The 25,164-nt window shown below is 40.3% G+C and overlaps 2 protein-coding genes across 2 annotated transcripts; both read right to left on the bottom strand.

The window, feature by feature from the left end:
- Positions 1–218: 218 nt before the first annotated feature.
- Positions 219–962, bottom strand: LOC111398014. Its single transcript, XM_023024975.1, has 2 exons — positions 641–962; positions 219–442 (listed from the first exon to the last, which is right to left on the bottom strand). The coding sequence occupies exons 1-2, from the start codon at positions 960–962 to the stop codon at positions 219–221; spliced, it is 546 nt and encodes a 181-aa protein (XP_022880743.1).
- An 11,262-nt stretch (positions 963–12,224) lies between these two features.
- On the bottom strand, positions 12,225–12,968 carry LOC111398016. The gene is made up of 2 exons (XM_023024976.1): positions 12,647–12,968; positions 12,225–12,448 (listed from the first exon to the last, which is right to left on the bottom strand). Exons 1-2 carry the CDS (start codon positions 12,966–12,968, stop codon positions 12,225–12,227), a joined length of 546 nt encoding a protein of 181 aa, XP_022880744.1.
- Positions 12,969–25,164: the final 12,196 nt, after the last annotated feature.

A 25,164-nucleotide genomic window follows, 5' to 3' on the forward strand; every position in this document is an offset into this window, starting at 1 on the left:
TTTCGTTGCTTATAAATTTCTAAGTTCGGCGTCATTTCTCTTCTCTTCAACAAGGTCAAGCTCTCAACGAAGAGCCATTTGATTTTCCTCTTCATTATAGGCAACAGTGCTAAATGATGGGATGTTGAGCTCTACTGAGATCATGGCTTCCATCCCAAAGGCTAGTTAGAATGGTGTCTCGCCCGTGCTGGTCCTCGTGGTAGTGCAAACCAACCACATCACACTTGGGAGTTCTTTGATCCATCCCCTTTGAGCGCATCCAATTTTGCCTTTAGCGTGTGTTTGATGGTCTTGTTAATGGTTTCAAGTTGACCGTTTGCTTGCGGGTTTTTTGGAGTGGAGAAGTGTTTCCTAATGCTGAGCTCTTTACAAAAATCTAAAAGACGAGAGTTGTCAAACTGTTTCTCGTTGTCGGTGACGATTGAGTGAGGTATACAAATATCTGCACATAATATGCTTCCAGAGAAAGTCGATTGTCTTTTGTTCGATGATTTTTGCAAGTGGTTCTGCCTCGGTCCATTTGGTGAAGTAATCCACGGCTACGATGGCAAAATTGAGTCCACCTGTCCCTGTGGGTATAGGTCCAATTAGGTCGATTTCCCACTTAGTAAAGGGCTAAGGGGCAACTACCGGGCTCAACTCGCATGCGATGTTCTGATGAGTGAGGCGAGATGCTGGCATTTATCACATTTCTTCACAAATTTCAAGGCATCTTTCTTCATTATAGGCCAAAAATATCCATGACGTAGGATCATGTGGGCTAGGGATTGTCCACCGGAATTGTTTCCACACATCCCCTCATGTACATCTTGCAAAGCGTACTGTGCTTCTTCTTCATTCAAGCACCTCAGTAGGGGGACAGAATGTCCCCTTTTGTAGAGTACCTCATCTATCAACGTGTACCTGGTCGACCTAGTTCGAAGTCTTCTTGCTTCTGTTGGATCCTCAAGGCACTCTCCCATTTTGAGATGCGAGATGATTTCATCCATCCAAGTCGACTTGTGTTCTATCATCATCAGAGTCACTTTGGCTAGTTCTATGGCGATCGTGCTATCCTCCCCATGGGAATGCTATCGAACCCCTCAATCTCTTCACTGGTAGCCAAGCGAGCTAAAGCATCGGTGTGGTTATTCTAGGATCGAGGAATCTGTTTAATTTGAATAGCTTTGAAATTTTTGAGTTCTTTTCTGACAACTTGGAGATAACCATCCATCTTTTCTTCTTTGGCTTGATACGTTCCATTGATCTGGTTGACCACCAGCTGGGAATCGCTGTGCAAGATGGGAATTCCCAACGCAACTGCCATTCTTATTTCGACAATGAAAGCTTTGTACTCGGCTTCATTATTTGAAGCCTTAAAGTCAAAAGGTAGGGCTTCGCAAAATAGTCATCGGTCTGGGCTAATTAAGAAACAACTCCTACCTCCGACTTGTCTCCGATTGATGAACTATCAACAAAAAGTTCCCAAGGGCCTTCTGGTGTTGGTTCCTTTTTGGGTTCATTGCTGAATTCTACAACGAAGTCTGCGAGGGCCTGACCTTTAATAGAGGTGTAGGGCCTATACCTTATGTCAAATTGTCCAAGCTCTACTGCCCATTTGACTAATCTTTAGGATGTATCTGATTTCTGCAAGGTTGCCTTAATGGCGAATTGGTAAGGACCTCTATGGAGTGCTCCAAGAAGTAGGGCCTTAGTTTCCAAGCTGCCACAACTAACACGTACGATAGCTTTTCTAGCGGGGAGTAACGGAGCTCGAAATCGTGGAGTGCCTTGCTTGTGTAGTAGACAGGGTACTATGTTCCATCCTTCTCCCGAATTAGGACGACACTGATAGCATGTTTTCTAACGACTAGGTATAATTTCAAGACGTCACCTCCCTTTGGTTTTGAGAGCACGGGAGGTTGAGTTAACTATTTCTTTAATTCGTCAAAAGCATCTTGGCATTCTGAGGTCCACTCAAACTTTTTTCCTTCCCATAAGGTGTCGAAGAAAGGTTTACACCGGTCTGTGGACTTCGATACGAATCGACTGAGGGTGGTGATTCTCCCTGTTAAGCTCTGCACCTCTTTTGGTTGAGCTGGAGCTTTTATGCTGATGATAGCTTGTCCAGGTTTGCCTCAATTCCTTGGCTGTTCCCATCGAATTGAGGGATTTTCCCGAGCTGACTTCGAACGCACGTTTCCTTAGGTTCAATTTCATCCCGTATTTTTTTAGGATATCAAACATTTCTACTGGCGTAGGTGCTTTTGACCAATATGTCATCAACATAGACTTTCAAAGTTTTTCCGATCTATTGAGAAAACATCAAGTTCACAAGCCGCTGATAGGTGGCTCCTACATTTTTGAGACCAAACGACATTACCCTATTGCAGTAAAGACCTCGATTGGTGACAAACGAGGTATGTTCCTGATCTTGGCCGTGCATTAGTATTTGGTTGTATCCGGAGTATGCATCCATAAAGCTGAGAAGTCCATATCTAGCAATGGCATCTACCATTTGATCTATTCCTGGTACAGGGAAGTTATCTTTAGGACATACTTTGTTGAGGTCGGTAAAATCTATGCACACCCTCCAGTCTCCATTGTGCTTCTTTATGAGAACTGGGTTTGCAATCCACTTGGGATATTTTGCAATCTAGTAATTTCTACACTTTTTTGTTAAGTACTTGGTACCTGTCCGGGTTTAAAGGATGACGTTTTTGCTGTCTTGGTCAGACTCCGGGGTCAACATGCAGCTTGTGACAAGTGATTGTGGGGCTAATTTCTTTCATGTCTTCGTGATCCTAGGCAAAAACTTCGAGGCTCTGTCTGAGAAAATTCAAAATTTCACTTCGGATCAAATTTCGCAGCTCGTTCCCAATCTTGAATACATTTGATGGGTTGTCATCACATACTGGTATTTCCTCCAGTCTTTCCACGGGTTCTCCTTCTTCGATTTTAATGCGCGGGTCTAGTAAACCAAGTTCAATTTCCCATGTGCGGGCCATATACACTTCTGGTAGAGTGTGTTGATGGCTAGTATGGGTTTTCAATTGGCATCTTTCGATAAGTTCCTTGCTTCGTTTGACTTCGCCTACGCCATGAGACATGGAGAATTTGATCGAATAATGGTAGAGGAATACCGTCGCTTTCAAACCAAATATTAAGAGCTGTCCCATGACAACGTCATATGTTGATGGAGTATCAAACACCACAAACTCATAATTCATTCTGATTTGGTAAGACGACAATCCAACCTCGACATTGAGCTTGATTGACCATTGGTCGAGGTTAGAGGTCCACCTAACCCAAGGACCATATTGGAGTATGGTCGTAGGAAACTGGTAGGTATGCCCATCCATTTGAGAGTGCTGCTGAAGAGAATGTTGATGGCACTTTCGGTGTCATCTAGGACCTTTAGGATGTTAATCCCTACCACAGGTATTGATACTACTAAGACTCTAAGATAAGGGTGTGGGTCAACTTCTCTTTCATCAAAGGACAATTAGTCATCCATGGGTCTTTTGAAGTGTTTGTCTGTGATGCCGATCTCGAAAAGATCTATGACAATAGGTTTTTTAGTCTAGCTTCCCCAGTTTGTGCGTCTGGCTTGCCCCTTAGCATGTTGATCCGAGGTTTGGACAGGTCAATATTGCACACTTTAGCCTCCGCTTGGTCTCCTCGCACAATTCGAGTCCCGTATGGAGTGGAAAACTTCATACAATAGTGATAAATTGATGTGGCGACCTTCACCTTGTGCAATATAGGTTTCCCCAATATAGCATTGTAATTGGATGACGGGTCGACTATCATAAAATGAGCTAAAATCCTTCTTTGGCAAGGAGCTTAGCCTAGTTCTACAATCAAGACAATTTAACCTCGAGCCTTGATAGGATCTCCTGAGAATCCCTACAGTTTCCTTAGGTAGGGCTGAAGATAACGCTCTGATATTTCTAAATGTCTTAAGGTTCGCGAGTACAGTATATTGACCGAGCTCTCGTTGTCCACCAGCGTCCTATGCACTTTCACCCCGATTACTGGCATGGTAATTGCTAGGGCATCACTCTGATCCTAGAGGATCCTTAAGGAATCCTCCTCCGTGAACCAAAACCATTCAGAGTCTGTACCAATCCGTGGGGTTCAATCTTCATAGTTCGGCATGATTCGTGCATCTTGGGCTTGTCTGCGCCTTGGCCTTCTAGACCATTCAATGTACTGATTTCTCCCAACCATCATAATCTCGACTGGTAGGGACGAATTATGGTTAGGGACTGCTTGCTAAGTTCATGTTGTAGGACCCTACTGTAAAAGCTGTGGTGGAGGTCGGTCTGCCTCTTTTGGTTTGGCAACGAACTCTTGCAAGCGTCCCTTGCGAATTAAGGACTCAACTTCCTCTTTCAATTCTCAGCAACTGTCGATGTCATGTCCCGCCGTTCTATAATATCCACAGTATCGCCCTTGGCGATGTCCTCCCTGTCCGTTTTTCTAGGTCACCGGCCTGCAGAATACCTCTTTCATGCCAGCTTGCATGAATACCTTTTCTAAGGAGGCTTTTAGTGGGTGATACTCTCAAGACCTGTACGGCTGAGTTTTAGGACGGTCTCTTTCTCTTCTATTATTTCTCCTTTGCTTTTAGTGGGTGATACTCTCAAGACCTGTACGGCTGAGTTTTAGGACGGTCTCTTTCTCTTCTATTATTTCTCCTTTCGTGCTGAGGATTGTTATTCGTCTCTTTCTCTTTCGCCGTATTGCGGAGGTCGGTATATCTGGCTTTCTCTTGGTCAGAGGTTGCTTTCTCAGCACTTATATATTTTTCAACTCGGTTCAGGAACTTATGGTAAGTTCTAGGTCCATTCTCGTGTACTGACCACTAGAATCTCGTTTTGGGCCTCAGTCTAGCTAGTACAGCCATGAGTGCAGCGTCATTAGATATCTTTTCTACTTCCATGGATTGTTTATTAAATCTACTCGGATAGCTTTTGAGGGACTCGCTTTTTCCCTGCTTGATGCTCCCCAGCCACTCCTTGGGCGTGGTCCTAGCTTTGGATCCCATGAATTGGGTCAGGAATATTGTGGCTAGGTTGTTCTAACTTTTTACCGACCTCTATTGCAATCTCTTGAACTATCTTTGTGCTTTGTCCCCTAGGGTCAAGAGGAAAGCCCGGCACATGATGCCATCACTTACTTCCTGTAGCTCCATCCACGAGGTGTACTTATCAAGGTGACTAAGAATATCCCCCTTTCTCTCGTATGCGATCATCTGGGAAATCTTCAATTTTTCGGGTAATGGTTCGATAAGAACATTTTCAGTGAAGGGGTATGTCGCTTGGTGAAGTAGTCTCCGGTGCCACCCTTGTTTTTGGTCTCCTGGTCGGTGATCCTTATTTTCAGGGCACTTATTTTGGGTTTTGCTTTCTCCAGAGGACATTTTAGGTTAGGTTTAGCTTGTCCTCGAGTAGGGATTAGCGAGTGCTGAGATCCCAACCTGTCAAATACATTGCCAGACCTCCTTGCTGCAAACTCTTGGCTCCTGACTTTATCAGTTCGACTTCTGGAGGATTCTCCTCTTGAAAAGTGGAAGGTCCTCTTGGTGGAAGATGTCTTGCCCTTGTCCTTGCTAGGGATTCTACCTCGGTATCTCATGGGGACAAATGGGCTTGGTTCCATTCCAATCGTCTCACTACATTTGTCAGCTTTTCCAGGGCTTTTCTCATGGCGGTCATTTGTGGGTCGTTTACTCGGTTCTGCTCTCACGGTTTTGGAGAACTAGGTAGGATATTGGTTTTATGGAGGTGAGTATAAAATGGATTTCTAGTGCTGGAGCTATGACTCATGACTCCCGATTTTTGTGGAGAGAATGGGGCTATTTTTCACAATGTGGCCCTCCTTCTAGCACCAAACTGTTAACGTCAAAATTTATATTGACTAATTTTGAGTCAACTTTAAGAAAAAATCAAATTATTTTTTGTATCAAAAGATCATAAAAGGTAAATTGAGAAATTTTGATTGTGTAAAGAGTTTGTATATCCATTCACCTATCCTTAAGAAAAACTATTCTTCCACTATTTATACATGATTTTTAGCCGAAATTACATCAAATTAGTTAAATCAGCTACAATGCCGAGCTCGAAAGTCGGGTCTTCGAGTTCTCCTGTGATTGGTCAATGAGGCCGTGGCCATGCATCAATGTTTCCTCAGGTAATGATGGCCTGCAAAGGATTGAAGTTTCTGAACCTTGGATTGGTGGCTTTGGATGATGATGACATCACTTTTAACAAGTGTGTGAGATTGAGAGGATGATGTGACAAAGGGCAATCATGATGTCTTTTTAGGGTTACGACGAGCAAATCCGAGGTGAGGGTTATATCCAAACTCAAATCTACTTGAGGTAGGGCCTGCGAACAACTTTCACGAGATCGGAGTTCGGTGGTTAACAAACTTAAACATATCAAAGACTTCGTTTTTATGTTTCATCAAGTAAACATACGTGTATCAGGTGCAATCATCAATAAAGGTCATAAAATACCTATTTCCGATCCTAGTTAACATGCCATTCATTTCACATATATCAGTATGAATTAATTCTAAGATGCTAGAGGTCCTCCTAATACTTTGATAATGTTTTTTAATCATCTTAGATTATACACACATCTTATATTTATATTCATTATTTTTATCATATGAAATCAAGTCACATTTTTTCATACGTTTTATAATACTTCTACTAATATGACCTAATCTAGCATGACACAATGAAAATAAATCAATGGAATAAGCAAAATCAATTTTATTAATTTCTTTGTCAATGATACACAATTTGACCATTCATTCACAAGAATAGTCATTTCTAACAAATTTCCCCGTTAAGGAATAATACAAGTTTACCGGATTCATACACATTTGATGTCCAATTTTTCTAAGAGATTACCGCTCACTAAGTTCTTATTCATATCCTGAACGTGTAGTACATTTGTCAAAGTAACGATTTTTTCAAAAGTGAAAAAGATATCAACATTCCCCTTTCCAATCACCTTGGACCCAACCTCGTTACCCATTTGTATCTCTTAGTCTCCATCCACCTCGTGATATATTTTAAACAAAAATTTATCATATGATACATGTACGGTAGCACAAGTATCATACCGCCACCTGGGAAACTTTTCCCTGATTGCATTTATTTCATTTACGGTGGCCACAGTTTTATCGTTTTGGATAGAACTCACTTTACCCTCGGAGTTGTTTCGTTTTCGCTGCCTACACACCTTTGTATAATGACTAGGTTTTCCACACACGAAACATCCACCACTGATTTTCTTCTTAGATTTATTTAAGTTTCTTGAAAGCTTTCTCTTGTTGGATTTCACAGACGGTTCATTTTGCTCCACTGCATTGACTTTGGAAGTTCTTTTATGAGAATTTTCACTCTCATCATGCATTCTGGACTTTTCCTTAATCCGAAGATGCTTTTACAATTGTTCCAAAGAATAATCTTCAGAATATGCATGATCTTCTTTCGGTATCCTTTCCAAGTCCTCGAGAGTTTAGCAATTATAGCCCCCACTTGAAAGGTCTCCGGGAGTTCAATCTTCATCGACTTTAATTTATTGACAATAACTTGCAGTTCATGCACTTGGGGAAGAAGGGGAACATTTTCAAGAAATCTAAAGTTGAAGTAGTTAGAAATCAAATATTTCTTGGTACCTTCCTCTTCCGATTTATACTTACTCTCCAAGACATTCCAGATTTATTTCGTCGAAGAAGTGTTGTTGTATAAATCATTCAAGCGATCCAACAGTGCGTTGAGTATGTGACTGCGACAAATTAATTCATCATCTTAGCGCTTTTGTCTTTTGACTTTAATTGTTTTTATCTCTCCATTCGTTGGTTCCGGTAATGTTTCTAAATTTGGATCAAGAATATAGAAAATCTTCAACGCCATTAGAAGAAACTTTAATTTGTCTTGCTATTGCGTGAAATTAGTCACATCTAGTCAATCCAATCGCACAAATTCTTGATTCATTAGTTTGATTGTCTCCATTGTAGTTTCGCTCTCCATTGCACAAATATCATTTGAGATTGTTGAAAACAACGGGGTTTGGGGAAGAAACAAAAGAAGATCACAAGAAATACAGCAACAAGATGAATTAAAACTAGATATTGGACAAGAATAAATTTAAAGGCCCGAACGCGATATCATTGTTTTCAAGTGATATTTGCCCCCTCTCCTAATTGAATGAAATGCTTAAGGGTATTTAGACAAACGGTTTGAATGATTAATTAAGTTTTGTTATAGGAATACCAGAGCACAAAGTATTCCTACTAAAACTTTGAAGAACGAGAAGGAAAAGTATGAATATGAGTGAAGAATTAATCTTTGATCTTGATTGTGAAATGTAATATGATTTCAAGTGTTTTTAATATTTTTCCTTGAATCATGGCTCTACTATTTATATACTTCAACCAAACTCATATCTACCTGAGGTGGGGCTTGCGAACAACTTTCATGTGATTGCAGTTCGGTGGTCAACAGTTACCCCACAGGTCAGTTCGGCTGTAAAGGGGACCGACCTCTTAATTTGGCTGTTACATTTCTAAGAAGTGTAATTATTACTGTGCCAAGTGTTATGTTTTGGATGGGGATGAGTTGTACGACACTCGTGGTGACTTCCTTGGGAAGTTTCGTAATAAAACTACGTAGTTTCGAGCTTATCACATCTAGACCGTCAATTTTTCCGTCCACCTTTTGGACGGATGGTTCAAATTAAGCCTTTTGATTTTCCATCTTTTTAAATTCCTTTTGAGCCTTCATTTTATCTTACTTTGTGCGATTTTTTTCTTTCCAAGGTAGCAAGAAATCTTTACTACGTCCATCTTTATCTTTAAGTGAGGTCGTTTTTTTCTTCGAGTTCCCAGGTATTCTTCTGCATCCTCTCTTTGTCCTTTCAATTCATACTTTATTTTCGATCTGTATAAGAGTTCGGATAAATCCAGGGTTCATTTCTGGGAAAACTAGTAGGAAGAATCAGTCCCTTCCACCTCCAGCTTGTCTTCTAGTTGTAGAGAAATTTTCACCCTTATTCCCATTTCGGTTGTTAACCCAATTACTGTAGCTCATCCTGGGGAGATAGAGCAAATTTGGGAGGATTTGGGCAGTGAGGAGGTAGAATCTCGTGAGGACAGTGAGGAGAATGACCAGGAGGAGTAAGGGGCTAATTCCTATAGGTCAGTCGTGATGGAAGATATGCTTGCAGGCTGGCGAGGCAAGTATGGTATCCACAACTAGGTCATAATGAATTACTGATTGCCTGTGTTTTATTTTGCAGATTACAAGAAATCAACCTCGACTAAAGATACCCAGAGGTGAGCTAAGGCTATAAGGGCTCTTTCGAAAAGACAGCGGTCGTGTAAGTATGTGATTTCGAACTCAAAACTTATTCAAGGTTGGTTTGTTTCAGGCAATCACCTCAGGTCAGGTCACACCGCTGCCATCAATATTTGCTCAAGCCAACCCAGTGAAGAATTGAGATACCTTATTTCCTTAGAGAGCATTTATTGAACTCGTATTAGAATAGTGTTTTGTGTCATGCATTTTCAGCCTAACATCAAGAAATGTTGGGATATAAAGTGGCTAAGACAACAGCAGCAGCAAAGGGAAAATGGGCCAAGGTTCTAGTTCGATCTGAAGAGACTAAGGAGGAGGTCCCCCCTTTGAAGAGGCACCGAGCTTCCACACCAGCTACGCCTCAGTCCCCGAACCTATTCCTTTGGACCTGCTCAGTCCAAGTCCAGTACTTCATTCTTTGCCATCATTGACCCCAACAACACCAGTTTCTATCGTATCTTCTGCTGCCACCACTAGCTCCACCCAATCTCAAGAGAAGTGTCCTAATTTACAAAGATCGAGTTTGGACGGCTTAGTGGGTCATCGACTAGAGATATTACTTGATTTTCTACAGGCCACTTTCTCTTCTAGGAAGACAATAGCCACCCTCGTTGCTCCTTTGCGCGACTCTACCATTCTCCTAACTAGGAGTTGGAATGAAAGAGAGCACAATTTCTTTAATGAGATGCCACTTGGGGAGGCAATCGTTACAACTCAACTTCACAGCCACCGATCTATCTTGTATATGATGGCAGCTGATAAGGTACATTATCCAAGCTTGTATACTTGGATTTTACAACGTATTATGTCTAATAGGTCTATTTGACTTTAGATCAGCTGAAGGCCGAACTCGACAAGTTACTAGAGGCCAAGGATTATGCGTTAAGCCTTTACCAAGGCATGGAGAGAGAGAAGGTTCAATTTGCTACGAAGAAAAAGGGATATGAGGAGAGGCTGAACAAGATAGGTGTTGAGCTGAACTCCAGGCTGGATTTTGAGGTGAAGCTATAGGAGGATATCAGAGCTCTGAAGGTCTTGAGGGAGGAGCAGCCATACAGCTGAGATAGAGAAAAAGAAGTTTGAGGAGTAGCGAGCCCAGGTTGAGGAGGCAGTGAAGAAGGTGCGAGAGGCAAACGACAGGGCGAGGGGGGCGACCAAAAGAGCAGAAGAAGCTGAGGCAAAGGTTGTGAGGACGGTTGAGCTTTGGAGGTCATCTCCTGAATTTGATGCTTTGGCCCAGAATGCCTATGTTGTGGCTCTGGAATAGGTCGTTAAGCACATTCATAGGGATAGACCTGGGTTTGATGTGACGTTCCTCAAGGAAGTAGTAGAGGAGCAGAAGAAATAACTCCGGCAATTGACCTAGGAGGTCGGAGTTCGGGTCTCACCTGCTGATGAGGATGTTGCTGATGTTCCTAAAGACGCTCTCCCATCTGGACAGGCCCCCCACCCCCTAGTTCCTCTTAGGATGCCCTTTTTGATTTGATGAACTTTTAAACATATGTTTTTGCTGATGGCGTTTGTAATGACTATTTTGACTCGGTATTCAAATGCATCTCATCTTTTCAACCCGAAGCAATACTTGTTTTACTTTTGACAGTAGACTAAGTGTCTGCATTTTTCCTTAGTTAGGTCTGCACATTGAGCAGAGTTTTTGAGAATTCCTAAGGAGGAATTTTTCAATAAGTGTCATAGCACTTATGATCTCAGCTAGGCCTGCACATGGAGCAGGACTTTTGAGAATTCTTAAGGAGAAATTATTCGCTAAGTGTCGTAACACTTACGATCTCTGCTAGGACTGCACATGGAGCAGGGCTTTTGAGAATTCTTAAGGAGAAATTATTCGCTAAGTGTCGTAACACTTACGATCTCTGCTAGGACTGCACATGGAGCAGGGCTTTTGAGAATTCTTAAGGAGAAATTATTCGCTAAGTGTCGTAGCACTTGGAGCAGGGCTTTTGAGAATTCTAAAGGAGGAATTATTCACTAAGTGTCGTAGCACTTACGACCTCAGCTAGGCCCACACATGGAGTAGGGCTTTTGAGAATTCCTAAGGATGAATTATTCACTTAGGGTCGTAGCACTTACGACCTCAACTAGACCCGCACATGGAGCAAGGCTTTTAAGAATTCCTAAGGAGGAATTATTAACTTAGTGTCATAGCACTTACGACCTCAGCTAGGCCCGTACATGGAACAGGGCTTTTAAGAATTCCTAAGGAAGAATTATTTACTAAGTGTCGTAGTACTTACGACCTCAGCTAGGACTGCACATGGAGCAGGGCTTTTGAGAATTCATAAAGAGAAATTTTCCACTGAGTTTACTAAGTGTTGAATGATATAAAATAAAGAGTCCCTTTTATTTATGTAATTGACATTACGGACAATGTTAATGTATCATGGACTTTGTTTTACTGATGATACTGCCTAAGATATCCAGCGTTCCATGGTGGGGTAAAGGCTTACCCCCAGGTCTTCCAATTCATATGCTCCTTTCGGCAAGATCTTTGTGACTAGGTAGGGACCTTCTCATTTGGGCCCCAGAGATCCATTGTCAATCTCCCTCGTGGCGAGGAATACCTTTCACAAGACTAGGGATCCACTTCGAATTCTCGTTTTCGTACCTTTTGATTGTAGTATCTAGCATTTCGTTGCTTATAAATTTCTAAGTTCGGCGTCATTTCTCTTCTCTTCAACAAGGTCAAGCTCTCAACGAAGAGCCATTTGATTTTCCTCTTCATTATAGGCAACAGTGCTAAATGATGGGATGTTGAGCTCTACTGAGATCATGGCTTCCATCCCAAAGGCTAGTTAGAATGGTGTCTCGCCCGTGCTGGTCCTCGTGGTAGTGCAAACCAACCACATCACACTTGGGAGTTCTTTGATCCATCCCCTTTGAGCGCATCCAATTTTGCCTTTAGCGTGTGTTTGATGGTCTTGTTAATGGTTTCAAGTTGACCGTTTGCTTGCGGGTTTTTTGGAGTGGAGAAGTGTTTCCTAATGCTGAGCTCTTTACAAAAATCTAAAAGACGAGAGTTGTCAAACTGTTTCTCGTTGTCGGTGACGATTGAGTGAGGTATACAAATATCTGCACATAATATGCTTCCAGAGAAAGTCGATTGTCTTTTGTTCGATGATTTTTGCAAGTGGTTCTGCCTCGGTCCATTTGGTGAAGTAATCCACGGCTACGATGGCAAAATTGAGTCCACCTGTCCCTGTGGGTATAGGTCCAATTAGGTCGATTTCCCACTTAGTAAAGGGCTAAGGGGCAACTACCGGGCTCAACTCGCATGCGATGTTCTGATGAGTGAGGCGAGATGCTGGCATTTATCACATTTCTTCACAAATTTCAAGGCATCTTTCTTCATTATAGGCCAAAAATATCCATGACGTAGGATCATGTGGGCTAGGGATTGTCCACCGGAATTGTTTCCACACATCCCCTCATGTACATCTTGCAAAGCGTACTGTGCTTCTTCTTCATTCAAGCACCTCAGTAGGGGGACAGAATGTCCCCTTTTGTAGAGTACCTCATCTATCAACGTGTACCTGGTCGACCTAGTTCGAAGTCTTCTTGCTTCTGTTGGATCCTCAAGGCACTCTCCCATTTTGAGATGCGAGATGATTTCATCCATCCAAGTCGACTTGTGTTCTATCATCATCAGAGTCACTTTGGCTAGTTCTATGGCGATCGTGCTATCCTCCCCATGGGAATGCTATCGAACCCCTCAATCTCTTCACTGGTAGCCAAGCGAGCTAAAGCATCGGTGTGGTTATTCTAGGATCGAGGAATCTGTTTAATTTGAATAGCTTTGAAATTTTTGAGTTCTTTTCTGACAACTTGGAGATAACCATCCATCTTTTCTTCTTTGGCTTGATACGTTCCATTGATCTGGTTGACCACCAGCTGGGAATCGCTGTGCAAGATGGGAATTCCCAACGCAACTGCCATTCTTATTTCGACAATGAAAGCTTTGTACTCGGCTTCATTATTTGAAGCCTTAAAGTCAAAAGGTAGGGCTTCGCAAAATAGTCATCGGTCTGGGCTAATTAAGAAACAACTCCTACCTCCGACTTGTCTCCGATTGATGAACTATCAACAAAAAGTTCCCAAGGGCCTTCTGGTGTTGGTTCCTTTTTGGGTTCATTGCTGAATTCTACAACGAAGTCTGCGAGGGCCTGACCTTTAATAGAGGTGTAGGGCCTATACCTTATGTCAAATTGTCCAAGCTCTACTGCCCATTTGACTAATCTTTAGGATGTATCTGATTTCTGCAAGGTTGCCTTAATGGCGAATTGGTAAGGACCTCTATGGAGTGCTCCAAGAAGTAGGGCCTTAGTTTCCAAGCTGCCACAACTAACACGTACGATAGCTTTTCTAGCGGGGAGTAACGGAGCTCGAAATCGTGGAGTGCCTTGCTTGTGTAGTAGACAGGGTACTATGTTCCATCCTTCTCCCGAATTAGGACGACACTGATAGCATGTTTTCTAACGACTAGGTATAATTTCAAGACGTCACCTCCCTTTGGTTTTGAGAGCACGGGAGGTTGAGTTAACTATTTCTTTAATTCGTCAAAAGCATCTTGGCATTCTGAGGTCCACTCAAACTTTTTTCCTTCCCATAAGGTGTCGAAGAAAGGTTTACACCGGTCTGTGGACTTCGATACGAATCGACTGAGGGTGGTGATTCTCCCTGTTAAGCTCTGCACCTCTTTTGGTTGAGCTGGAGCTTTTATGCTGATGATAGCTTGTCCAGGTTTGCCTCAATTCCTTGGCTGTTCCCATCGAATTGAGGGATTTTCCCGAGCTGACTTCGAACGCACGTTTCCTTAGGTTCAATTTCATCCCGTATTTTTTTAGGATATCAAACATTTCTACTGGCGTAGGTGCTTTTGACCAATATGTCATCAACATAGACTTTCAAAGTTTTTCCGATCTATTGAGAAAACATCAAGTTCACAAGCCGCTGATAGGTGGCTCCTACATTTTTGAGACCAAACGACATTACCCTATTGCAGTAAAGACCTCGATTGGTGACAAACGAGGTATGTTCCTGATCTTGGCCGTGCATTAGTATTTGGTTGTATCCGGAGTATGCATCCATAAAGCTGAGAAGTCCATATCTAGCAATGGCATCTACCATTTGATCTATTCCTGGTACAGGGAAGTTATCTTTAGGACATACTTTGTTGAGGTCGGTAAAATCTATGCACACCCTCCAGTCTCCATTGTGCTTCTTTATGAGAATCGGGTTTGCAATCCACTTGGGATATTTTGCAATCTAGTAATTTCTACACTTTTTTGTTAAGTACTTGGTACCTGTCCGGGTTTAAAGGATGACGTTTTTGCTGTCTTGGTCAGACTCCGGGGTCAACATGCAGCTTGTGACAAGTGATTGTGGGGCTAATTTCTTTCATGTCTTCGTGATCCTAGGCAAAAACTTCGAGGCTCTGTCTGAGAAAATTCAAAATTTCACTTCGGATCAAATTTCGCAGCTCGTTCCCAATCTTGAATACATTTGATGGGTTGTCATCACATACTGGTATTTCCTCCAGTCTTTCCACGGGTTCTCCTTCTTCGATTTTAATGCGCGGGTCTAGTAAACCAAGTTCAATTTCCCATGTGCGGGCCATATACACTTCTGGTAGAGTGTGTTGATGGCTAGTATGGGTTTTCAATTGGCATCTTTCGATAAGTTCCCTGCTTCGTTTGACTTCGCCTACGCCATGAGACATGGAGAATTTGATCGAATAATGGTAGAGGAATACCGTCGCTTTCAAACCAAATATTAAGAGCTGTCCCATGACAACGTCATATGTTGATGGAGTATCAAACACCACAAACTCATAATTCATTTTGATTTGGTAAGACGACAATCCAACCTCGACATTGAGCTTGATTGACCATTGGTCGAGGTTAGAGCTCCACCTAACCCAAGGACCATATTGGAGTATGGTCGTAGGAAACTGGTAGGTATGCCCATCCATTTGAGAGTGTTGCTGAAGAGAATGTTGATGGCACTTTCGGTGTCATCTAGGACCTTTAGGATGTTAATCCCTACCACAGGTATTGATACTACTAAGACTCTAAGATAAGGGTGTGGGTCAACTTCTCTTTCATCAAAGGACAATTAGTCATCCATGGGTCTTTTGAAGTGTTTGTCTGTGATGCCGATCTCGAAAAGATCTATGACAATAGGTTTTTTAGTCTAGCTTCCCCAGTTTGTGCGTCTGGCTTGCCCCTTAGCATGTTGATCCGAGGTTTGGACAGGTCAATATTGCACACTTTAGCCTCCGCTTGGTCTCCTCGCACAATTCGAGTCCCGTATGGAGTGGAAAACTTCATACAATAGTGATAAATTGATGTGGCGACCTTCACCTTGTGCAATATAGGTTTCCCCAATATAGCATTGTAATTGGATGACGGGTCGACTATCATAAAATGAGCTAAAATCCTTCTTTGGCAAGGAGCTTAGCCTAGTTCTACAATCAAGACAATTTAACCTCGAGCCTTGATAGGATCTCCTGAGAATCCCTACAGTTTCCTTAGGTAGGGCTGAAGATAACGCTCTGATATTTCTAAATGTCTTAAGGTTCGCGAGTACAGTATATTGACCGAGCTCTCGTTGTCCACCAGCGTCCTATGCACTTTCACCCCGATTACTGGCATGGTAATTGCTAGGGCATCGCTCTGATCCTAGAGGATCCTTAAGGAATCCTCCTCCGTGAACCAAAACCATTCAGAGTCTGTACCAATCCGTGGGGTTCATTCTTCATAGTTCGGCATGATTCGTGCATCTTGGGCTTGTCTGCGCCTTGGCCTTCTAGACCATTCAATGTACTGATTTCTCCCAACCATCATAATCTCGACTGGTAGGGACGAATTATGGTTAGGGACTGCTTGCTAAGTTCGTGTTGTAGGACCCTACTGTAAAAGCTGTGGTGGAGGTCGGTCTGCCTCTTTTGGTTTGGCAACGAACTCTTGCAAGCGTCCCTTGCGAATTAAGGACTCAACTTCCTCTTTCAATTCTCAGTAACTGTCGATGTCATGTCCCGCCGTTCTATAATATCCACAGTATCGCCCTTGGCGATGTCCTCCCTGTCCGTTTTTCTAGGTCACCGGCCTGCAGAATACCTCTTTCATGCCAGCTTGCATGAATACCTTTTCTAAGGAGGCTTTTAGTGGGTGATACTCTCAAGACCTGTACGGCTGAGTTTTAGGACGGTCTCTTTCTCTTCTATTATTTCTCCTTTCGTGCTGAGGATTGTTATTCGTCTCTTTCTCTTTCGCCGTATTGCGGAGGTCGGTATATCTGGCTTTCTCTTGGTCAGAGGTTACTTTCTCAGCACTTATATATTTTTCAACTCGATTCAGGAACTCATGGTAAGTTCTAGGTCCATTCTCGTGTACTGACCACTAGAATCTCGTTTTGGGCCTCAGTCTAGCTAGTACAGCCATGAGTGCAGCGTCATTAGATATCTTTTCTACTTCCATGGATTGTTTATTAAATCTACTCGGATAGCTTTTGAGGGACTCGCTTTTTCCCTGCTTGATGCTCACCAGCCACTCCTTGGGCGTGGTCCTAGCTTTGGATCCCATGAATTGGGTCAGGAATATTGTGGCTAGGTACAAATTTAAAGGCCCGAACATGATATCATTGTTCTCAAATGATATTTTCTCCCTCTTCTAATTGAATGAGATGCTTAAGGGTATTCCGTCAAACGGTTTGAAGAATTAATAAAACCTTGTTGTAGGAATACCAAAGCACAAAGTATTCCTACATGCAGTCAACAAAGTTTCACCCCACAAATTAAATCGTAACTAAGCATATATAAACATGACATTAATCATTTCAATTAAGGTCCTACTTTTCCTTTTAGCCAAATCATTTTGTTCGAATATTCTAAATGCAGAACATTGATGAATTATGTCATGTTGTTCACAAAACAAGTTAAATTCGCTAGAAAAGTATTCAGCCCCTTATCACTTCTTAAAGTATTTATTTTCTTTCCTAGATAATTTTCAACTTTACTCTTATATACCTTTGTTGACGTCAAAATTTGTATTGACTAATTTCGAGTCAACTTTAAGAAAAAGGGAAATTACGTTTTGTATCAAAAGATCACATAAGGTAAATTGAGAAGATTTGATTGTGTAAAGACTTTGTATATCCATTCACCTGTCCTTAATAAAAACTATCCTTCCACTATTTATACATGGTTTTCAGCCGCAATTACGTCAAATTAGTCAAATCAACTACAGTGCCGAGCTCGGAAGTCGGGTCGTCGAATTCTCCTGTGATTAGTCAATGAGACCGGTGGCCATGAGTCAATGTTTCCTCAGGTAATGATGGCCTGCAAGGGATTGAAGATTCCGAACCTTGGATTGGTGACTTTGGGCGGTGATGACATCACTTTTAACAAGTGTGTGAGATTGACAGGATGATGTGACAAAGGGCAATCATGATGTCTTTTTGGGGTTACGAGGGGCAAATCCGAGCTAAGGTTTATATCCAAACTCATATCTACCTGAGGTGGGGCTTGCGAACAACTTTCATGTGATTGCAGTTCGGTGGTCAACAGTTACCCCACAGGTCAGTTCGGCTGTAAAGGGGACCGACCTCTTAATTTGGCTGTTACATTTCTAAGAAGTGTAATTATTACTGTGCCAAGTGTTATGTTTTGGATGGGGATGAGTTGTACGACACTCGTGGTGACTTCCTTGGGAAGTTTCGTAATAAAACTACGTAGTTTCGAGCTTATCACATCTAGACCGTCAATTTTTCCGTCCACCTTTTGGACGGATGGTTCAAATTAAGCCTTTTGATTTTCCATCTTTTTAAATTCCTTTTGAGCCTTCATTTTATCTTACTTTGTGCGATTTTTTTCTTTCCAAGGTAGCAAGAAATCTTTACTACGTCCATCTTTATCTTTAAGTGAGGTCGTTTTTTTCTTCGAGTTCCCAGGTATTCTTCTGCATCCTCTCTTTGTCCTTTCAATTCATACTTTCTTTTCGATCTGTATAAGAGTTCGGATAAATCCAGGGTTCATTTCTGGGAAAACTAGTAGGAAGAATCAGTCCCTTCCACCTCCAGCTTGTCTTCTAGTTGTAGAGAAATTTTCACCCTTATTCCCATTTCGGTTGTTAACCCAATTACTGTAGCTCATCCTGGGGAGATAGAGCAAATTTGGGAGGATTTGGGCAGTGAGGAGGTAGAATCTCGTGAGGACAGTGAGGAGAATGACCAGGAGGAGTAAGGGGCTAATTCCTATAGGTCAGTCGTGATGGAAGATATGCTTGCAGGCTGGCGAGGCAAGTATGGTATCCACAACTAGGTCATAATGAATTACTGATTGCCTGTGTTTTATTTTGCAGATTACAAGAAATCAACCTCGACTAAAGATACCCAGAGGTGAGCTAAGGCTATAAGGGCTCTTTCGAAAAGACAGCGGTCGTGTAAGTATGTGATTTCGAACTCAAAACTTATTCAAGGTTGGTTTGTTTCAGGCAATCACCTCAGGTCAGGTCACACCGCTGCCATCAATATTTGCTCAAGCCAACCCAGTGAAGAATTGTAACAACTTGATATTGATTATGGATGGTGATATAGGTTGGTAGAGGAAGTCACCCTCGACGACAAGCAAGATGGATTACTGTACTTCGATGCAAGGATATCGACCCTTAAGGGGTGCTCTACCACTATCCTCAAGTGGTGCTCGACCACCACACGAGGCCATCGACCCCCAAGGGGCGCTCTACCATTACCCCAGGGGGCGCTCTACCACTATGCGAGGCCGTCGACCCCCTCCCAGGGGGCGTTCTACCATTACGTGAAGCCGTCGACCCCTCTAGAGTCCAAGTCCAGTACTTCATTCTTTGCCATCATTGACCCCAACAACACCAGTTTCTATCGTATCTTCTGCTGCCACCACTAACTCCACCCAATCTCAGGAGAAGTGTCCTAATTTACAAAGATCGAGTTTGGACGGCTTAGTGGGTCATCGACTAGAGATATTACTTGATTTTCTACAGGCCTTAACAACTTGATATTGATTATGGATGGTGATATAGGTGGGTAGAGGAAGCCACCCTCGACGACAAGCAAGATGGATTACTGTACTTCGATGCAAGGATATCGACCCTTAAGGGGTGCTCTACCACTATCCTCAAAGAACGTGGGGGTAGTGGGAATGCCAACGTGGGACACGTGGCACCACAACCACCCAACGGTTATCCAACTCCCAATATCTATAAATACTCCCGGATGTGACACAGGTAAAGGGACCTCTCTCTCTCTCTTTTTTGAGTCATCTGAATTCCAATTGCATTTTTTCAAGTCTATAAACTAATTCTCATGTCGGAGGTAAAACGGGGGAGGAAGCCCACCTTCATTTTTGCAGGTCATATACACTTAACGGAGTAGTCAGAATGTCGCACGCCACCAAGCAGATAGAAGGGATGGGAATGCCAACGTGGGACACGTGGCACCACAACCACCCAACGGTTATCCAACTCCCAATATCTATAAATACTCCCGGACGTGACACAGGTAAAGGGACCTCTCTCTCTCTCTCTCTCTTTTTTGAGTCATCTGAATTCCAATTGCATTTTTTCAAGTCTATAAACTAATTCTCATGTCGGAGGTAAAACGGGAGAGGAAGCCCACCTTCATTTTTGCAGGTCATATACACTTAACGGAGTAGTCAGAATGTCGCACGCCACCAAGCAGATAGAAGGGCCCAGGTTGAGGAGGCAGTGAAGAAGGTGCGAGAGGCAAACGACAGGGCGAGGGGGGCGACCAAAAGAGCAGAAGAAGCTGAGGCAAAGGTTGTGAGGACGGTTGAGCTTTGGAGGTCATCTCCTGAATTTGATGCTTTGGCCCAGAATGCCTATGTTGTGGCTCTGGAATAGGTCGTTAAGCACATTCATAGGGATAGACCTGGGTTTGATGTGACGCCCCCTCCCCCTTCAAAATGAGCTTTCAAATGCTAATATCTAAGGTAAAAGGTACTATGATTAGTAATTATTGTAATGAATTTATAAAAATAATAATAAATAAATAAATAAATAAAATAAGATAGAAAGAAATTATTTGAAAATATCTTTCTGAAATCATTGAAATAATCCTTCAAGAATTGCCTCCCAAAATCAATATTTTTCTAGTCCATCTTTAAAGTTGATAATCAATTAATTTCTTGATTGCACTAGAAAATGAAGAAGCAAAACTACGAAAGTCTATCAAATTAATGTCGGTAATCAGACTTTTTATTGATTAAGAATTTAAATTTGCTGCATTTGTCAATCTTTGTAGGGTTCTTTATTCAAGAAAAACAAAGAATGGGACTGACTTGTTGATGCACAGCTAAGAAACGACCAGTATTTTCTCTATGTATTGACTTTGACATCTAATTTTGACTTGGAATCTAGGTGATTAATTAAAAAATAAACAAGAAATGAGGATAGACCAGCTTTCCTTTTTCAATACTTTACAGTTGACATGTGTCAGCACTTCAATAAAAATCCTAGAAAGTAGAAAATGTAACATGGAAGACAAAATTAGTTGCAATACTTTTAATCTTTGTTTCCGACTATAGAATTTTCAACTTGAAATCGATGCTTTTCTAGACACATCTCACAAAACGAATCATTCATCATTGTTAAAAATGATAAAGTAACAACGCTAAAATAAAATTTGGAAAAATAGTCAGAAGTTATGATAATATATATAATTGTCAAGGTCTTACACTATAGGGGAGTAATAATATAGTTACCTCATAGGTGATCAAGAATATAGACAGTATTTATGATACATAAGCTACGATGTTTTTCTCTCTTTAAGGCTCATGTTCATATTCTTCACAAAAATAAATACATAAATAAATACAATGTACAAATCTTGATTCATGTACTCCACACTGCCTAATACGAGTTCTCCTAACAATTTTTCCTCACTAGAATCTCGACCGATAGAGTTCACTCTAGCTAGTAAAAGCATGTAATGGATGGTAAATCCATTTCCATTACGCGTAGTAATCTCATCTTGGTTGTTCGTCAAGATGACCAATTATTACAAGATCATTTTTTTTTTTCATCTTAGAGCATTCCAAAATGTATTTTAGAGAGAAAATCTCAACCAAATCCATATATATATTAGGTGTTTAACTATACAAATTATTGATTTGTAATCTCATTGTTGATTACTTAGCTCAAAGAAACAACCTTTAGTGGCCAAATCTTCTACTATGAATCAGAATATAGAGCCTTGGCTCAAGCTCTTACTGAAGTTATTTGTCTACAACAATTGTTTATAGAATTAACAATAATTTTTCTTCAGACACCAGTTTTCTTGTGTGATAATATGGGTTCTAGCTAGTTCCCTAGCATCTAATCTTGTTCTTCTTCGTATTGAGACAATATACATAAGGATTAATGTTGATTATATTGGAGAAAAAACTCTCAGAGAGTTAGATGTTAGCATGTTAAAAATTATATTTGACACAATATCAAAAACACTCCTGATGACAGTATCGACAGATAAGTATTAACCAAGTACTATTATAAATGTGTATTACCTACTTTTTCTTCTTTTTATTAGACTATTTTTCTTGTTGACTGGATGACTTCAAACGAATTTTGCTCTTATTTTATTTTTCCATCAATGGAAATAGCAAGTTGAGTGAAATTTTTGGCTTTTTCGATAATCTTTCAAAGGTATTTCAGGAATTATTCTTTTATGCGAAATGGCCAAATTTTTTATTAGTTGGTATAGAGTTTTATATTTTGCTCTCAATAACAATTTAGGAATTAACGATTCCAATTTTACTGGTTTATGATGCTAATTGGACTTAAAGATGGTCAAGAGCATTTCTGGAGTTGTCTCATTTTACTATGTAGTTGACACTTGAAGCCAAAGCCTCGACCGTTGCTTGTATTGAATAAATTTTTTTGTTACCCATTTTTTACTCTCATTCTTCATATGATCAAGAGATTCTCTAAATACAAAATTGTATTTGTTTTAAAAATTCAATGCTTAAAATAAATTTCGAAAAACTCTCTATTTTAACTTTTTAAAATAGAGAGCGTTTGGCTCTGCAAATTTGGAAATCCAAACCTACCATCCATTCTTACTTTCAGCAGTTTTTCTCAAACTCATTTTCAATTAAGCATTCTTCAAAGAAATTATTTTTCACATAAGGGCTTTATAATGATTGCATTAATAAGTTATAGATTTTCATACTTCATCCTTCAAATTATTCAAATCATATTAAACAAAAAATGAAAAATACAAGATATGGAGAAATCAATAATTTTTTGGGGAAAAAAAATAAAGAAGAAAGAAGAGCCAAAATAGAGAACATTGTTGAAGTATATAAAAATATTTTATTCTTTAAATTTAAATATACTCATTATTAAATATAGAATCTCCTGAAATGCTCTAAATTACTATTTCAGCTTCATCACATGGGCTAAACACACGCTTGTCGTGTGTTCCTACTAAATTATTACTTGAGTTGATTATATTTGTTATTTCTATTACGTCTATTTCTGTGAAGCTCTAAGTATGAACACATGACAATCACATGGCAAGCGAATCCAGACTCGTACTCCACATCATTATGCATATGTGACAATTTTGGTCGAACAATGTTCTTGGGCTGAGACTAGGTGCGGGGCCAAACCCTCATGGAGAGGCAAGGCAATTAGACGCACTATAGGGGATCTTCCACACATGATATTTTGTGAATGATTGGTGTGATATTTCACTACAACAGTTGTCTCATTAATTCAATATGTCAAGTCTAATCTTCACAACCTAAGCCAAAGGGCTGCAAATGGTCAAGAACATTAAATGCACTAGAACCTAGGATTGATTGAAAGATGCTTATGATAAAGGCTCATGACCGTTAAGATGAGGCCACGTCTATTGCTTTCAATATATTCACTTCATACCCTTTTGGATCTAACCTCTTTACATTTAGTGGCTCATGTCTTTAATATGCTCCATACTCAAAACTCTTATACATTAATTCATTTGACCGTCGTAGTGCACACAGTCACTTCCACCACCATCGGAGAAGGACACGTGCGATTTACGATTTATCCAAGTGTACTAGATCAAGGATTATTTGGACATAAGAGGAATTGAAATTTGTTGGTTATGTCCGCTAAAAAAACGAAGTCATCAAGACTTTCTATGCCTACCCTTCACACATTCTTGGAATTTCTAATTCAAAATTTGAAAAGAGTTGTACAAAATGGTTTACAATAGGTTTTCTCTAATAAGGGAAATATCCATTTCAACCTAACATATTATGCAAATATTAGAATTTCATTGGGCAGTGATGGTTCCCTCGAACGTGTCACACTCTTTATATCTTCTTATCTTTGGTTGCCCGACATGTACGTGACGTTATAATCACTACATTGGGCAGAACATCTCCCTCAGAAATTCGACCAAGACATTTTACAAATATCTTCCTCATTTGTAACCAAGAAACAATGCCATTTTATGACACCAGTTTTCATAGGTTTTATCGTTAATGTAATTAAAAACTAATAAAATTGTATTGTCCTTGCGTCGTAAAAAGCCCATCAAGAAATGAAATTTAACAACGAAATAATGCCTTGTTTGGTGTAAATTAAAATTAGATTTATTTTTTTTTAGTAAATTTGATAGAAATTAATGAAATATATAGTTGAAAAGTTGTGAATCTCATTAAATGTATGGTTAAAATGAATAATGCTACTTTATCAGAAAGTAGGTGACATAATGATTAACATAATATGTGTTGACAAGATGTGATTGGTTGAAAAAACTGACCGTATTTTAAAGAGTCCAATGATAAGTTGTCATGTAACATTATATCAAGTATCATGTCAACCATTGTGTTTATGTAGCAATCATGTTAAATTAATTGTTGATTTTGACTTGGATTAATACATTGATTTTATTTTCCACCAAACATAAGCATTGAAAATACATATTACGGTTGAATATTTTGATTTTGTCGCTGATAGTTTTTTGAGATTTCTTTTCTAAATTCGAATGATTAAGAATTTAATAGACACATATTTTTAGAAGTTTTATAATCCTTTTAAGAATTTTAAAAAATTACACCCATTGCTTATTTGGATAAAAAAAAAAAATTACACTTTTATTGACAGATGATGAGGTGGAATGCAATTTGATTATCGATTCGAATCATTGACCAAATTGAATGTTAACTCATCGTCTGTCAAACAAAATGTACATTATATGAGTACAAGTAGCGTCATTGTAATAAGAATTAACGAAACGCCGCATCATCTTCAATTTCTATGCTTGATTCTATCCAATATTAGTAAGAATCCACGAGTGGCTGCATCTTCGTTTTCTAATTTGGAGAAACATTGTACCTTTCAACACATTTTAGAGTGTTTGGATCATAAGAGGGCAGGTGTCATCATTCATTTTCACTATACAACGAGAATGAATGAATAATTGAGAAACAATGATTAGGTTGTCACGAAGTGAAATCTGACTAGAGTAAACGTGTAAGAATCTTCAACATTAATTCATTGCCACATTGAATATTGTGAACACTCAATCATCACATATATTAACGGTTAGATGCATGGATTTTCTTCCTGGTGTCTTCAGCTTCCTCCTCGTTCGGTTCAGGTTCTTCGGGTTGATGTAGTGCATATCAACTTTAAAGATTTCTTTTGATCCTACGAAGATTGCACTGCCGATGCTAAGTAGAAGTAAAGCTATCTACGCCTGCGCTTGCCATCTTGTGGTGGGCTCACAAGACCAAACACAAT

This window comes from Olea europaea, chromosome 7, assembly GCF_002742605.1.
Source record: "Olea europaea var. sylvestris chromosome 7, O_europaea_v1, whole genome shotgun sequence".
NCBI lineage: Eukaryota > Viridiplantae > Streptophyta > Magnoliopsida > Lamiales > Oleaceae > Olea > Olea europaea.

Excerpts from the sequence above, each read along its gene's own strand:
- LOC111398014 (XM_023024975.1), bottom strand. The coding sequence starts at position 962 with ATGGGAGAGTGCCTTGAGGATCCAACAGAAGCAAGAAGACTTCGAACT. Across the intron at positions 443-640 it reads CATCAGAACATCGCATGCGA|ATATTTGTATACCTCACTCA; the intron begins GTTGAGCCCGGT and ends TATTATGTGCAG.
- LOC111398016 (XM_023024976.1), bottom strand. The coding sequence starts at position 12,968 with ATGGGAGAGTGCCTTGAGGATCCAACAGAAGCAAGAAGACTTCGAACT. Across the intron at positions 12,449-12,646 it reads CATCAGAACATCGCATGCGA|ATATTTGTATACCTCACTCA; the intron begins GTTGAGCCCGGT and ends TATTATGTGCAG.